The 14,965-nt window shown below is 43.8% G+C and overlaps 1 protein-coding gene and 1 pseudogene across 1 annotated transcript; both read right to left on the reverse strand.

Annotated features, from left to right (window-relative positions):
- Window positions 1-1,084: 1,084 nt before the first annotated feature.
- Window positions 1,085-4,629, reverse strand: LOC103723537 (transcription factor MYB13-like). Its single transcript, XM_008814481.2, has 3 exons — window positions 4,055-4,629; window positions 3,633-3,759; window positions 1,085-2,033 (listed from the first exon to the last, which is right to left on the reverse strand). Exons 1-3 carry the CDS (start codon window positions 4,537-4,539, stop codon window positions 1,341-1,343), a joined length of 1,305 nt encoding a protein of 434 aa, XP_008812703.2. The 5' UTR covers window positions 4,540-4,629; the 3' UTR covers window positions 1,085-1,340.
- Window positions 4,630-8,216: 3,587 nt separating this feature from the next.
- On the reverse strand, window positions 8,217-14,340 carry LOC103723534 (annotated as a pseudogene).
- Window positions 14,341-14,965: the final 625 nt, after the last annotated feature.

Raw genomic sequence — 14,965 nt, forward strand, 5'->3', positions numbered from 1 at the left:
GGAATGGTTGTGGCAAATGAATCTTTGTAGAATCCATCTACTCCCACTGGGCGATCGAACTCAGATCGCCTTGTGGGAGCCTCCAACTCTACTGGAATCGGGGCAGGAAAGAAGACTCAGCCAAGGTCTTCTTCCCCATTCACCCACCCACACCGCCCCCCCCCCCCCCCCCCAACTTGCCGAGCACGAGTCCACTTTGGGCCTGGCTTATTCGGGCTAGCCCACAGGCGGGTCTAGTTTGGATTGGGCTGGGCTTGGCCACTCCAGGCCGCCCATGAGCCCAATTTTTTTTGTGTGTGTGGGTGTGTGTGTGTGATTTTGGGCCAATTTTGACTAGGCTGGTCGAATGGACCAGGCCCAATTCGCTTAAAAAGACCAGATGCTACAGTTATTGCACGCCCCGATTAACAGTAACGGGCACAAATCCCATAGAGGGAAATGGGGGATTCTCAAGTGAGGGAATATCTCGGCTCTACTCTCTCTCTCTCTTCCATTTGTTTTTCTAGAGTTCGAGAGACTTGAACGTCCAACGGTTCCCCACCAGAAAAACTCCAGCAAGAAAACTTTATTTTCAGGTCGGTTCTGCAGCCTAAGAGATTGGTCGGTTGTATTATCAATATTCCCCGTTGCAAGCATCTAACATCTTCATTAGCCAAAGACATTCCAGTTTGGAGCGCAGCTGACCTCATCGTTGCTTCGGTCCCCCACCAACCTCAACCTTCATCTAGCGGCAACAGAGTCTATACATTAGCCTGGCTCAAAGAAATGATCGTTCAGGCTTGGTTTGGTTGACTAATATCCCTTGCAATCTCTCGTATGAAGAGTTGAAACAGATTATTTGGTACAGTTCACTTGGTTGCACCGCGATCCTTTGAATCCCATTGAAGAGCACAGTGGAATTTCAGTAGCAAACAGAGAACAGTGCCGCGTTTGTTGGAAGCCAAATAATTCTATGTTGTATTGCCAAAACGGTGCTGCTTCCACTGGAATTGATAGCAATAATGCAACCATGACCAGCTAGCACCATCAAACCCAGCATGACATATTGATAGCCATAACCCGGAGCAGGCAAAGAGGGGAAAAATAAAAAAGATCATGACATCCTTATGTCTCTTATTCATGCATATGTCACTGTGGTACCATAAACATAATTATTCTTATGCTTGTCCTTTCTTTCTCCGCTAATTAAGTTCGTTGGGTCCTCAGATAATATATATTTATATTATGTATGCGGGCAGATTCTTGAAGGCATGCATATATATGACTGATAAAGAAGGACTTCCACTCCAATTTACGCAAACCTTATATAATCCTCACGGGGATTCCCCGACCATCATATTTCAGAGCTGGTTACGGCTGCTGCAGTCAGCCTCGTTGTTCTGAGCGATCATCTCCACCAGGTCCATCTCCTTCTTCACCTTCACCTTCGTGTTCGCCTCGCATGGTGTCGGCATCTCATCCCACGCCATCTCCATGTCAAGGCAGCTCTTCTTGGCAATCCCCGGACCCCAACCCAGCAGGTCAAAGAGGTACCCCATGTCGTATCTCTCAGGCGGCACATCAACCTTGTTGTCGTCAAGCAGAAGATTAGCCATGTCACTGAAGTCGCAGGCCAGGATGTCGTCGCTGCCTCCGCAGGCATCTGCACCCACGTCCGCGGATAGACCTTCTACAGGTACGCATGTCAGGGCCATCGAAGCCTCTGAGCCGCCATCATTGCTTTCGGTGCTCTTGAGGTGGTCGTCTGCCGGCGTCCTCGGCGCTGCAGCGGATGCTGCTGGGACTGTTGGTGCTGTGCCCCACTGCAGAGCCAGGTTCTTGATGTAGTTCTGCAGGAGGGAGCCTGATTTGGGGTACTTGGAGTTGCGGCACCGCCTTCTGGAGAACTGTCTCCGCTTGGTTGCATTCCAGTGGTTCTTGATGGAGTTCTCGGTCCTCCCAGGCAGCCTCTTGGCAATCTCCGCCCACTTGTTTCCTACTTCTGAGTGCGCTTGGATCAGAATCTTGTCTTCCTCTTCGCTCCAACTATCTTTCTGCACCAATGAATCAAAAGATGAGGCTGGGTCCATAATACTAATATTTTCTAAACATGAATCCAATAGCTTTGCTCCAACTAGGGATACTTGGAACCTTAATTTGCAGGGGCACTAATTTTACAGAGTGGTTGTTCGATGTATTGGTAGCTGGTTGTCCTTGCAAACTGCCCTGACAATGCAATCACACGTATGATGTATACTAGTAAATGCGATGAATTTTGATGCATGTAGATATTCCGAATTCACAAAACACGGACACTGGATCATGATAAACGTCGACCTCCCACAGTAAGCCCTTATTTAAAGGAGTTTGATTGATTTTCTAAGTTTAATTGCGTCTTCACGTCCAAGGGCCGAGAGTAATTGTATGCAGCGATAGAGCTTGTGTTCGAGACCACTCTGCAGCTCTGCTTGAACTAGGCAGTGTAGTACTATCCTTTATTTACCTTCCCATAACAAGGCTCGGCATTTATCTCAAACTTCAACAACAAGCATATAGACACCAATGCAAAGTGGTTCATAATTCTAAATATTGGAATTAATAGGCATTCAGCTTCAACAAGAGTAGAGCTAATCCAATGATCTCGCTGGAGATTTTATGAGTATTTTGGTGAAGGAGATTTTCACCATATATAGTCAGCTATATGTCTACCATTTTGAAGATCACAATGGCCGTTTTGATACCAGAACTTATTATCTGTTTAATGTTTTGCTTCATATTGACTAATGCTCCGTGCATCTGAAAGTTAAAATGTACACAGCTTGTTGTGGGATAAAATTAAGATGTATAATCTTCCATATAGCAGCATTACTCTTCCAACATGCAGGAACTTTTTTTTTTATTTTTTTATTGTTGGAAGAAAATAATAGTGGAAAAAAATGGGACAGAAAAAAAGTTTATTCAAAAAAATTGTTATTTTATTTTCTTTGGATCAAATCCGAGCTCTCACTCTATTTTTTCTTTAAATGTATTCGTGCTTATTACCTCTTCTTTGCACGCACGATACTACGATGTTCACATATGCAAGCATATCTATGTATGCACTCACACACGCGCACACACACACATATATATATATAGGCATGATCATATACGTACGTGCATCTTACTAAACAGGAAGAAGGTCTTGCTAAATTTGGCATTGCCTAACCACTAATGCATGCCTCAGCGCACGATATCTTCTACTACTGAGCTCAAATGAGGTTAATTTGCAAGGTAAGAACTCTGCGCATACGCCAAGCATACCTTATACACGTGGCAAGGCGGCCACACAACACATGCTAATAGCCTTGCTGCATGCACCATGGGCGCCTGGTGTATTAGCTGTAAGTTGTTAGCGCCTTATGCTTACCCACATTAATGACGATATACTTGCATCTTAAGCCAAAACAAAATCAATAAAAAAAAAAAGGAAAGAAGAAAAAGGAAGGGGGCGGGGAAGAGATGGGAAGAAGAGTCTCATTAATTATGCAAACAAAAAATTCTTTCTGGAGAAACGTATAATATAAAATCACATGCATGCTTTCCAATAACGCAAAGAAGAAGAAAGAAGATCATGATGCATCCCGGAAATTTTTCAGAGGAAGAAGTTGAACCTTGATGTTAGGCCTCAAATGGTTGTGCCATCGTTCTCTGCACTGCTTTCCTATCCTCCCACGCAACATCTGAGCAATGTGCGACCACTTCCTCAATCCATACTGCTCCACCAATTTCACTAACAATCTACATGAAGATCCCACACATATCCATCAGTAGGTCAAATTCTGTAGAATTAATTCTTCTCTCTCTCTCTCAGAAAAAAAAAAAAAGAAGGGTGGAATCAATCGACAAATGTTTATTAGTTCCCCCGATCGATGAGAATCAATTGGTTAATTAATTAATGGTTTCATGAGGTTGATATAATCTTTTGGTACATGATGATCTAAAATGACATCGGATCGAGGATGACAGAAGGCGCATGTACTTGTTGCAAGAAAAAAGGAATGCATCAGGGGAAAGAGTGCAGGCCGACAGGTACCTGTCTTCTTCGAGGGTCCACTGCCCCTTCACTACATTCGGCTTCTTGTGAGTTTTGCAGCCGCTGCTTTTCTTCACAGGCGGGCACTTGCTGTTCATCTCGACTCCCCCCCTGCACGATCTGTTATCGCCTGTCACGCACGAGAGCTCGTCAGTAGGCCCGAAAGCCATGAGAGGCTCGACATTGAGAACCATGGAGGACTGGCCGGGACCCGGCCCCGTGCGGCCGCTGAGGCTTCTCTGCGGATAGCCTGATGATACACCGGCCCTGCCCTGGAGGCCCTCGACGGGCATCCCGGTCTGGAGGCTGGGTGGTGGTGACGACAAGGCCTTGAGGTCGAAGCCGGAAGGGTACCCGTCTGCCACTGCCAAGACATGATCAAAAGCATCGTCAAAATGGTGGAAATCTTGAAGCCCAACTGGGAATACCCCAGATTCGAATGGAAGCCCGTCCCCTGTATGGGTATTGAAGCAGCCGAAATCCATGGGGTGATTGGGGGAGGGGGGCCACGGGAGGAACGACAGAGAGGAGGAGGAAGGTGGTGGTGGCGGAGGATAGAGCAGCGGTAGCGCTGGTCCGAGATGTGTTTTCTTTTGAGGAAGGAGTTTGGGATGGCATGTCGTTTCTTGGAGGGGGGCAAATGGCATGCACTAATTCATGCGGATCGATGGCCGTTCATCCACGGTCTAATCCGACGGTCGGAGAGACTTGGTGATTGTGACTGTTAGGCTTCCAGGCACGGCCGCGGGGTGGGGAGTGGGACGGGATTTTGTCCTAGCGAAGGGTGGGACTGGGGAAAGGAGTAATGGTGGCTGGTCCAACCCATTTCTAAGGGATTAGGGTCCCACTTAAAAGAGTCTACACGGCAGGCGTTGATTGGCCTGCCCTCACTTCCAAGCGTTTGACCGATTTGAGGGCTTGGGTGTGTGCTATGTACGGGAAGGAACGCATTCAAGGCCTTTTTAAAATGTACCATAAAAGGAACCCGCTTCTCCTCATCTAATATTTCAAGATGACGTATATAACCTTTCATTGTATTGATTCTACATTTTTTTGGAAAAAAAAAAAGCAACATCACCATGCACGAAATTTAAAATAACCAAATTAGATAATGAAAATTCTGCATCAATGATCCCAATTCTCGAATATGATAAAATCTCTAAACTACTTATGCACCAAAAATCATTCTATTTGAAAAACCCTAATCTATATATCAAATATTAATATATATATATATATAATATTTTATATAATTTAAATTATTTTTTACTACTTAATGCATAAGATAGAAATTTTTATATTATATAATTTTTGATATATAAGCAGCTCAGAATAGAAGATTATATCCAATACCTGATGTGGGACTCTTATCATTTGATCTAAACTTGACTTTCCGTTCGTATGTATCCAAATCTCTCTCAATATATATACACATACATGTGCATGTAAGTATATAATTAAAATAGATATTTTTATTGAACATATAAAAATGCTTTTTCTTATCAATTATTTTCTATCTAATTAGATAGAATTATTTTGTATATCTGATGCATTGCTCATAGAACATGCATGGATGTGTATAGCCAAAGGCGCTGTTTATAAGTAAAGTATAACATTCGTTGCATGCATATAGATATGACATATAAAGAGAGATGGTGTAATAAAGTATTCATTAGAACTCAATGTTTAAGATTTTCTTATCATAGTTTTGAATCTAAAGCAAAACAGGTTTGGGGGCATTACTTACTTTAACCAAGGAATGCAGCAAGGCAACCTACTAAATTTCTCCATCGTCATCTTAAAGAGCCTATGTTCTTAATAAGTAACAAAAATGTGAAAGAGACTCGTCATGTTTTATTTTATCTTGCAAATAATATTGCATTGTAGGTATTTTCTAGAGAATATCGGGAAGAGGGTGTTTGGGTCAATTTGTATGCAAGCTTACTTATGTGCATATTAAAGTCTATTATTCCTTAGAGCAATTTGGGAAACCGAAAACCAAAATCAACACGCTCTTAACTTTGTAGATTGTTATTGTTATTAATATCGCTCTTAATGTACTTTAATTCTTTTTCTTCTTGTCCAATACTCGATAACATTCCTAATTGGCCGGGATTTATTTCTACTAAACTGTACTATTTACATTAGAAGTAATAAGCAGCCTTAGTAGATTAGCATGTGAATTTCCACCATTATCACTTTTCAGACTCATCTATAAGATATTAGTCTAATGCTCACACATCAAAAGGAGGCACATTACATGCAAAACAGAAATGAAGTAGAGAAATAACAAAATAGATGCGTTACACTGCTTTTTTTGTGTGTGTGGTAACACTTCTCGGTGCAGAACTCTTACCATTCAATTCACCAGATGTAATTTGATCTTAGCCCCATACATATAGGGGTTTTTGGACATGAACTTTTGATTACGACACCTGAAGTGTGGTAACACTTCTCGGTGCAGAACTCTTACCATTCAATTCACCAGATGTAATTTGATCTTAGCCCCATACATAAAGGGGTTTTTGGACATGAACTTTTGATTACGACACCTGAATATGTTGAAACAAGGATACCATCATCACCTTAATACTAAAAGATTATAGAGCATTGATGGGGGGCAAAATTGATCGTTCTGCTCACAACATGGGACCACCCAATTTCAGCCAAATAGACATCAGCACCGAGCATGCCATACCCCGATCCCGCTGAGCACCAGTTCGACCCCAGACCCTACAAAAGATCGGGCAGATCTCGGCCAGACCTCTCCGCTTGGGGCACCCTGTAGGATAGACCAAGAGCCAAAGAGGCCCCATCGACCACAGGTATCTACAACGACTCTCCTTGAGCCAGGCTTGGAGCGCCCTGCAGGATCGACCAAGGACCGGAGAGGCCCCGTCGACCACAAGTATCCACAATGACGCTCCGGTCCGAGCTCGAGGCCCCCTACTGGCTGACTTCAGAGCCGAGGAGGCTGGGCCAACCTTAGAGCCTGCCGAGCCGACCTCATGAAACATGTCGCGGCCCCCAAGTTGGCCCGATCTCAGTGCTCATCAAGCATATGTTGCGGCCTCCAAGCGAGCCCGATCTCGCCCATAGCCACGTCCACGTGCGCACCTACGCGTGCCCCTATGCCCACATATATGGTTGTACATTACAACCTTACCGCACCATGCTTTTCTTACTGTCCGCTTCACGACATGTCAACCAGGGGCCATATCCTGCCACCTCTGTTAACGCCATGCTGTTCACAAGGACGACCTACACCGTATGTCTCAAGCAAGCCTTGGTTGCACATCACCTGGGCACCTCCGCGGAGACTATAAATAGCCCCATCAATTAACGCCTAAGGAACTTTTGGCTGGACCACTTAAAATCTACTTTAACTTCATCATCGGAGGGCCCTCACCAGAACCCCACCAGTGAGGCTTTGTGCAGGTCCGCCGGCGTGTAGGAAGCAACTCCCTTCTCCATCCCATCCGGCAGCTCTCTCCGACTCCTCCGGCATGGTGACCCTCAGGCCGAAGTTGAACCACAATAAGCATGAAGCTCTTTAATAGCCCTCTTATACAGCAAAACAAAGGACTGCTCCTAGTAGGGTTGAATATTGTTCAACCATATTCGTCTTTGTATCCGGTTCAGAGAAGATTCAGCTAGAAATATTTGAATTTGATTGTATCCAAATTCATACCTATGCATTTTGTTAGATATGGATCCGAATGTGGTAATCCAAATATCCATGAATTTTGCCGAACATTGATCCAGATGCAGATTTTGAAAGTTTTCGGATCAGCCTCAATGCCAATTCAATAACTGCAATTTAGAGCCTTACCTGGTTGGCTGTGCATCATTTACAACCTTGATGTTAGATTCCATACCCATCTTCATTGCAACATTTATATTATTTTTTATTAATTCACTTAAAAACTAACATATATCTGCAAAAACATCCAACTTATTTCTATATTCAATTAAAAAAAATAAATTTAATTTATATCTATATCTATTTAAAATAAATAAAAATATATTTAATATTTAATTTGTACTCTTATTTGATTAAGATAAATATAGATACTTATCATTAATATCCATATCTAAATTTATACCAATAAAAATTATAAATATAAATATAGATATACCAATACCCAATCTATATCCGATCTGTTTTCAATCATATTTTCCAAATACCAGGCACACAGTGCTTCCAAAAATTATAAGCTCCATCCAAATATCAGGTAAACAAAGCACGCAGTGCTTCCAAAAATTATAAGCTCCATCGTTCTCTGACAGCAACGAGAAAGTATCAGACTATAGCACATGCCGGCCCCCTATTATAACATCCACCCAACACATCAAAATGGAATTGAACGATATCTTGCTACACAGCCAAAAAGCCAGATGGCAGACGAGGCTCCTAAACCTGAATACCATCAATTGGGTTCCTGTGGCCTACTTCCTTAGGCATCCGTGACCGCCACCAAGGGAACCATGCCATCCTCATTCGCTTGAACGATTCCCTCTTCTTCCTCTTCTCCATTGTTAGGTAGTCCTAATGACTCTTCTTTTGGCTCCTCGGAATGTCCGTGCCTTTCCCATACAGCATCTGTATGCTTGTACGGTGACAGAGGCCTCTCCTTCTGCAGGCTACGAGAACCATCAAGTTGAACCCCTCTCATGCTCCTGTCATCCTCTGCCGATACCGGCTGCTGCGGTTGAAAGTATGGTGCCGGCGGACGAACAGGATCGCTAGTGCTATAATTGGTCGTTGGAGATTCCCTGCTTGGCAGCGGCGACTGCCCGCACACTAGGCTGGGCCCACCATACCTGCTGAGGCCACGGCTGCGACTGCGACTGCGACTCCTACTCCGACTGCGGCCTCGATTCCAGCTCCTACCGCGGCTATCGTCCCATCCTCCAGTCACCCTAGTGGGGCTCGGGCTAATACTCCTGCGGCTCTGGGCTCCACCTCCCCCTGCCCCTGAATCACGTCGATCGTCCTGACCACCATAGCCATACCTGCCAAAAAGATCATCATGTCACTCATCAAAGATTCACGTATGAATCAATAAAATCCTCCTTTGAATGCTCCCCATACGCGATGATCCCAAAAGGCTAAAGACAGATCATAGTTGCAAAGTTAAAAAGGACCTGTCAACCAGGATGGTCCATGGAGTTTGACATTTGAGACCAGCAAAGTTAGAAGAGCCAACTTAGTGAATGAACGAAGTCTTAACTAAGGTGCACAGATCTGGCACAATTAAGTTCAATAAATAATCATAGATCTAAACACAATGAATTACTTAGCACTTCACTAAACTATTTGTCCAATATTATCAATACAACAGATTGACCATACAATAGAAAACAGAGAATTGGCCATATGCACCTGTCATGCGAGGATCCATGATCACCAAATCCACTACCACCAGGGAAACTTTCTGACCAACCTGAAGACAGTGGCAAGCCCCAACCACATTTCCCACCATAGCTGGAACCAGTACGCCCGCCATGCGAACGGCCACTATCACGACCGCCAGAACCCCAACGGCGAGACTTGCCACTATATCCACCACGCGACACCATATCCAGTAACTCCGGAGGAACATGCTGGCTAGAACCCTCCAGCACTTTGACAAGATCTGGTGCATATTTTGAATCCTGGTCGCAAAAAAATGTGTAGGCCACTCCAGTAGCACCTGCCCTACCTGTTCTCCCAATCCTGTGAACATAGTCTTCAACTCCTGTTGGAAAGTCATAATTGATCACGACCCTGTAGCAGTAAAAATTAAGAGGTTGTTAAAGTTGCATGATATACTCTCAAAGCTGTGATTCGAGTAGCTAATAGATGGCCCAAAAAGTGGGATAACATAAGCAACATTCAGAGGTTCACATATCAGCAGCAATAGACAAAAATAGTGAAGATATAGAAATGAGGATGCATTATCAAGCAATAGAACTTTTTTTTTTGGCTCCTATTCTCTCCATCAAATACTCAGCGATATAAGGCATGTAACCGATGGAATAAAGACAATTTGATGTAACCTGATATCCTTTATGTCCAACCCACGAGCAGCAACATCGGTAGCCACGAGTACAGGAGATTTTCCAGTCCGAAATTGGCTCAAGACCCAGTCTCTCTCAACCTGAGACTTGTCACCATGAATAGCAGCAGCACCAAAATGACGAGAAAGGTTCCTAGCAAGCTGATCACACATCCTCTTTGTAGAACAGAATATTATGATTCTGGAACCTGGTTCTTGTGATCGCAAGATCTGCTCAAGCCGTCTACTTTTCTCCATAGGTGTAGTTACTTCTACATACTGCAGAAGACAGAACAAAATTGGAATATTAATATTCTTATCAAGTGCAAATTAATGAGATAATTGGGGGTAACATATATTGGTCAAAATCATTGACATGATAATCAAAATAACCATCTGCACCTGGACAATAGATTTATTTGCAACTAATTCATCAATGCTGCCAATGTTGACCTGAACAGGATGAACCAGTAAATCTGCAGCAATTTTCCGAACTTCTTTCGGCCATGTAGCAGTGAACATTAGAGTCTGGCGACGTGCGGGAATCTCTTTTACAATTTTCCGTATCTGTGGCTCAAAACCCATGTCTAGCATACGGTCAGCCTCGTCGAGAACCAAATAAGAAACTTGATGAAGATTCACTCTTCTCATCTCCAGAATGTCATTCAACCTTCCAGGTGTAGCAACCACAACATCTGCTCCTCGGTCCAAATCTCTCAACTGAGGACCTTTTGGAGCACCTCCATATAAACACTTAAAATCACATGACCATGAAGAGAAAGTGTCAACAACAGAGTACAATAAAATACAAATAAAAAATACATAATGCAATATCAGCAAAAGCACAAGTTTGTTAAAACAAAAAATGATGGAATGGCTTTGCTAGCAGGCTTAAATATGTAATTTGAAGGAAAACATTAATTTGTTTCTAAGCTGATGAGAACTGCTAACCCACCTCCCCCACAACCCCTTCACTTCTTACCAAGATGGATCAGATAGATACTGTGATGCCCATTAGCATCGTCTATATATGGTTCTCTAAGAAAAGATAATGTTTAGCTGGATAAAGCAGGATACTCTCGCAATGTTCAAAGTATCCACAAAGCTTATCACACTGCTTAAAACCTTGAACTTATGAGAGCAAAGTACATGATATTCTTGTAAAGCATGGTTTGCAGCACATAATCCATACACCAAAAAGCTCAATTTAAAAATTTCATAATATCAATTGATAAGAGGAAACAAACCACGCATGATATTCTTGATGATCTACCAAACTTCACAGCTTCATCTTGTATCTGCGTTGCCAGCTCCCTTGTCGGTGAGAGAACCAACACTGTAGGACCCATCTTAGAATCATTATGGAGGTGCTTGAGATGAATGAACCCTGGGATAAGATATCCTAATGTTTTTCCTGATCCAGTTTTTGCAATGGCGACAATGTCACGATTGTTCAAAGCCAATTGGCCATGACTGAGCCTGGATTGGTGTAGGTGCTGAGAAGCCTGCATGGTGTACCTAGAAAAACAACATCCCATAATGCACCATAAGAACATATCTTCTGTTTCTTTTCTTTACTTTTCATACTATTTCCGGATTAAACTGGAGAATTCAGCCAATCCAGAAGCACACTGTCTAAAATAGAGGCTGCTTGCAGATGCAAGCTGGAGCAGTAGAAAGAGCCCTCTTTCTGTTCGGTGTAGCAGACTGGACCAAATCACCAGCAGCAGGTGACAGGAAATCCCTTCTAAAGATAAGTCCACCATGGAGGGTGCCCCAAAGAGGGCTGCCAATGCAGCATTGCGTACAACATTAGCTCCTCCCTGGAACAAATTGGTCCACCGTGAAAGGCGTCAAAACAACATGAAAACCTCCACACAGAGGGTGGCCCAACGCCTCACAGCGTACGACATTAGCTCCTAGGAGCGAATATCGCACCTGCGACAGAAAAAATACAGAATGGAAAGAAAAATAAATACAGATAGAACTGAAACTCATAATTGAACCTCCAGCAAATGGAAACTTAGAATCCAAAACACTAATATTCAAAATCTAGCAAACTTACACAGGCTCGAGACATCATAATGCAAAGAGGATTAAAAACAAATATAAAGAGATTTTAGAGAGGGAGGAAAGTAACCTCTCTGAGAATTTCTGAGGGAAAACCTGTTAGCGCAAATGTTGTGTATGGAACTGGGACATCATCTCCCTAAAATAAAGTTTCACAAAAAAAAAATCCAAATAAAATTATGGTATTATAGTGATTCTTTGCCAAGAAACAAAATATAAAGATGAAAAAATGCACAAGAAAAAATTTATACGACAGAGAGCTGCAACTAAAATTTCAAAAATCAGATAAACATAAGGATCGCGTATTCACCCATCACTGTGCTCGAAGCTTGATTATCTAGCCTCACCCAAACATAGATTCATGGCTTTCGCTTATTAAAATAAACACCATGAAGTCAAAATCACTAAGTGCAAAATCTTTAATAAGGAAGGACTTTTCCATTAAAATCCATTTAAAGGACTTTCTAAAGCAACTTCACCCACACCCAATACCATGCTGTGGAAGGATTCAATTAATTCCAGGTTGTTTATGCTCCCACTTAATGAAGGAAGAAGGGGAAAAAAGGTATCAAATCCCTTAATAACTGGAAACATATAAACTGGGGGGTTCCAATAGAAAAGCCGATACAATACAACCAAAACATAAAATAGCAAATAACTACTCATTCCTGATGATGTTCTGCGCAATTCAGTAATGTTGGGGAAAGAAAAAAAGCTGAGCAATGAGTAAATGGCAAGGGATCCATACAGTGACAGTTATTTCATGCTGACGGCGATAGGCTTCTGCTGAATGAACTGCCTCTTCCTTCCAATAGTCCATGTCCTCGAGCGGCTGCCCTTGGATTTTGTGCATTGTGCCCTTGACTAGATGCTTCATGTCCAACTTGGGCCAAGCCGTTCAGTGAAGGAGAGTAGCCACTTCTAGCATCAGGGTACTGACAGTAGAACACTTTTATCATCAGTCCAACAAGTATAGATTTTCATAAATTTTACTGGCCATGATACTTGCATAAAAGGCAGGCAATAGTATTAGCAATTTGAAGCGATTTCAGCATGCATTTCCGTTTGCTCTTTACAGGAATAACTGCATTGCATGATCCACTTGGTACATGGTTTTCCACTTCCCTCAGAAAAACAACTGGTTACGGGGAATTGACAGCATGCCACCGTAGGAAATGGCTACGACAACCTCGACGAACTAGGATGCATCAGAGTGCAATTCCCAGTGCACCATTAAAAACAACATTTCATTTTAGTTTTTCCGACAGAAAGAAAGATTTCTTGCTGGATTACTTCATCTTAAAATACCAATATAAACAAGCGAGATCGATCAAATCAATTGGGAATGGCAGCAAGAGGATACCTGATCGTCTCGTGACCCTTCATACTCGTGAGAAGCCGCGGTGGCCAGAAGAAGGGGGCGGCGGCTGCTGCGAGGAGCCGAGGGATTTTGGGAGAGAGGGTGGGAGTGACTCCGCTAGGGGGCGCTCGTACTGGTGATGTTGGTCTTGGATTCCAGAAATAGAGGTAGCCCGTGTTCCATCGATCAGGCCTCTCCAAGGCTTGGGCAGCGTGGGGTCCTCTGGCGCATAGCGCGGGCCCTTGGGAGGACGACTTGGACGCGGCCGCAGTCATGTCGGAGATGGGGGATGAGAGTCTGACGACAAAACTTGCAAGAAGCTTGCCCGCTCTCTGATAACACCCAGAAACGAACCAAGGACAAGATACTAAGAAGCTGGATGCGATCGAAAGATCGCCGATTCCGGTTCTCGGGGTAGAGAGTAAAAGGGACCCTAGCGAGTGCGGATGACGGAAACCCTAGTTAGCGAGAGGGAGGGCAGGGGGGCGCCGCCTGGAGAGTGGAGACCGGAGGAAGCCCTCTCTAGAAAGGAGGGAGAGACGGAGAGGGGACGGGGAAAGGAACCTAGGGGTTTCCCGATCAGATCGGATGGAGAACTCAAACCCTAGGAGCGCAGGGGGTGGGGAGAGGAACGGATGTGATGGATTATGGGAATGAAATGGATCGCGCGTGGGTGGGGTACCTTTCCTTCTTCGATCGGCTTCTCTCTCGTTCCACCCGTTACAGCGCTCGCTGGCTCTCTTCCCCGACCCTTCTGTCTCTCTCTGTCCCCCCTCTCCTCTCTGAGCAAGGAAGAAATGAGCGGCCCCCGAGGATTTGACGGTGCCGTTTGGCCATTTATATATTACTTTCTTTCATCATCGGGCTCGAATGCCGAGCGGCTGTCACTATGGGCCGGCCTTCCCAGGCCCATGGCGCTTAGATTTTATTTTTTTTCTTTTATATATGCGGATTTTGATAATACGACGCGTAAGGTAGACTTGATGTAGCTAACTATGCTTATGCAAAATAATTACTGTTGAGAAAAAAAATGGACCATCCTTACAAGTACAATTAAAGCACTCAAATCCGAAAGCAAGCCTGACCTCATGCAGGCCGAGCCCAGAAGGCGAGCCCAGAAGGTCGAGTTCCGAAGATCGAGTTCGTCGTCCACATGCTGCGGCCACGCCCTACAGCAGTCTCACCGTACCATGATTTGCTTGCCGGCCACGCTAACCACACATCAACAAGGGACCATACCCTACGACTGTCAACCATTAAATGCGCACAATCTCCACGAATCTCTAGCCTACTCAAAATCTCAGGCCCTCCACGACAACCAGTTGACTCACTCAACTACGTCAGTCACCCATAACAACTCATTGGCTCCAGTCTAGCCCTCCACGGCAATGCATTAATGCACACGATCATGCTTAATCATGATAGTAACTCATTTAATTC

This window comes from Phoenix dactylifera, chromosome 15 (genome assembly GCF_009389715.1).
Source record: "Phoenix dactylifera cultivar Barhee BC4 chromosome 15, palm_55x_up_171113_PBpolish2nd_filt_p, whole genome shotgun sequence".
NCBI lineage: Eukaryota > Viridiplantae > Streptophyta > Magnoliopsida > Arecales > Arecaceae > Phoenix > Phoenix dactylifera.

Bases quoted from the DNA above. Each gene is read 5' to 3' on its own strand.
- LOC103723537 (XM_008814481.2), bottom strand. From the start codon at position 4,539: ATGGATTTCGGCTGCTTCAATACCCATACAGGGGACGGGCTTCCATTC. The intron at 3,760-4,054 runs GTACCTGTCGGC...ATCTTCATGTAG, and splicing joins TGGACCCTCGAAGAAGACAG to ATTGTTAGTGAAATTGGTGG. The intron at 2,034-3,632 runs GTTCAACTTCTT...TCATTGGTGCAG, and splicing joins ATTTGAGGCCTAACATCAAG to AAAGATAGTTGGAGCGAAGA.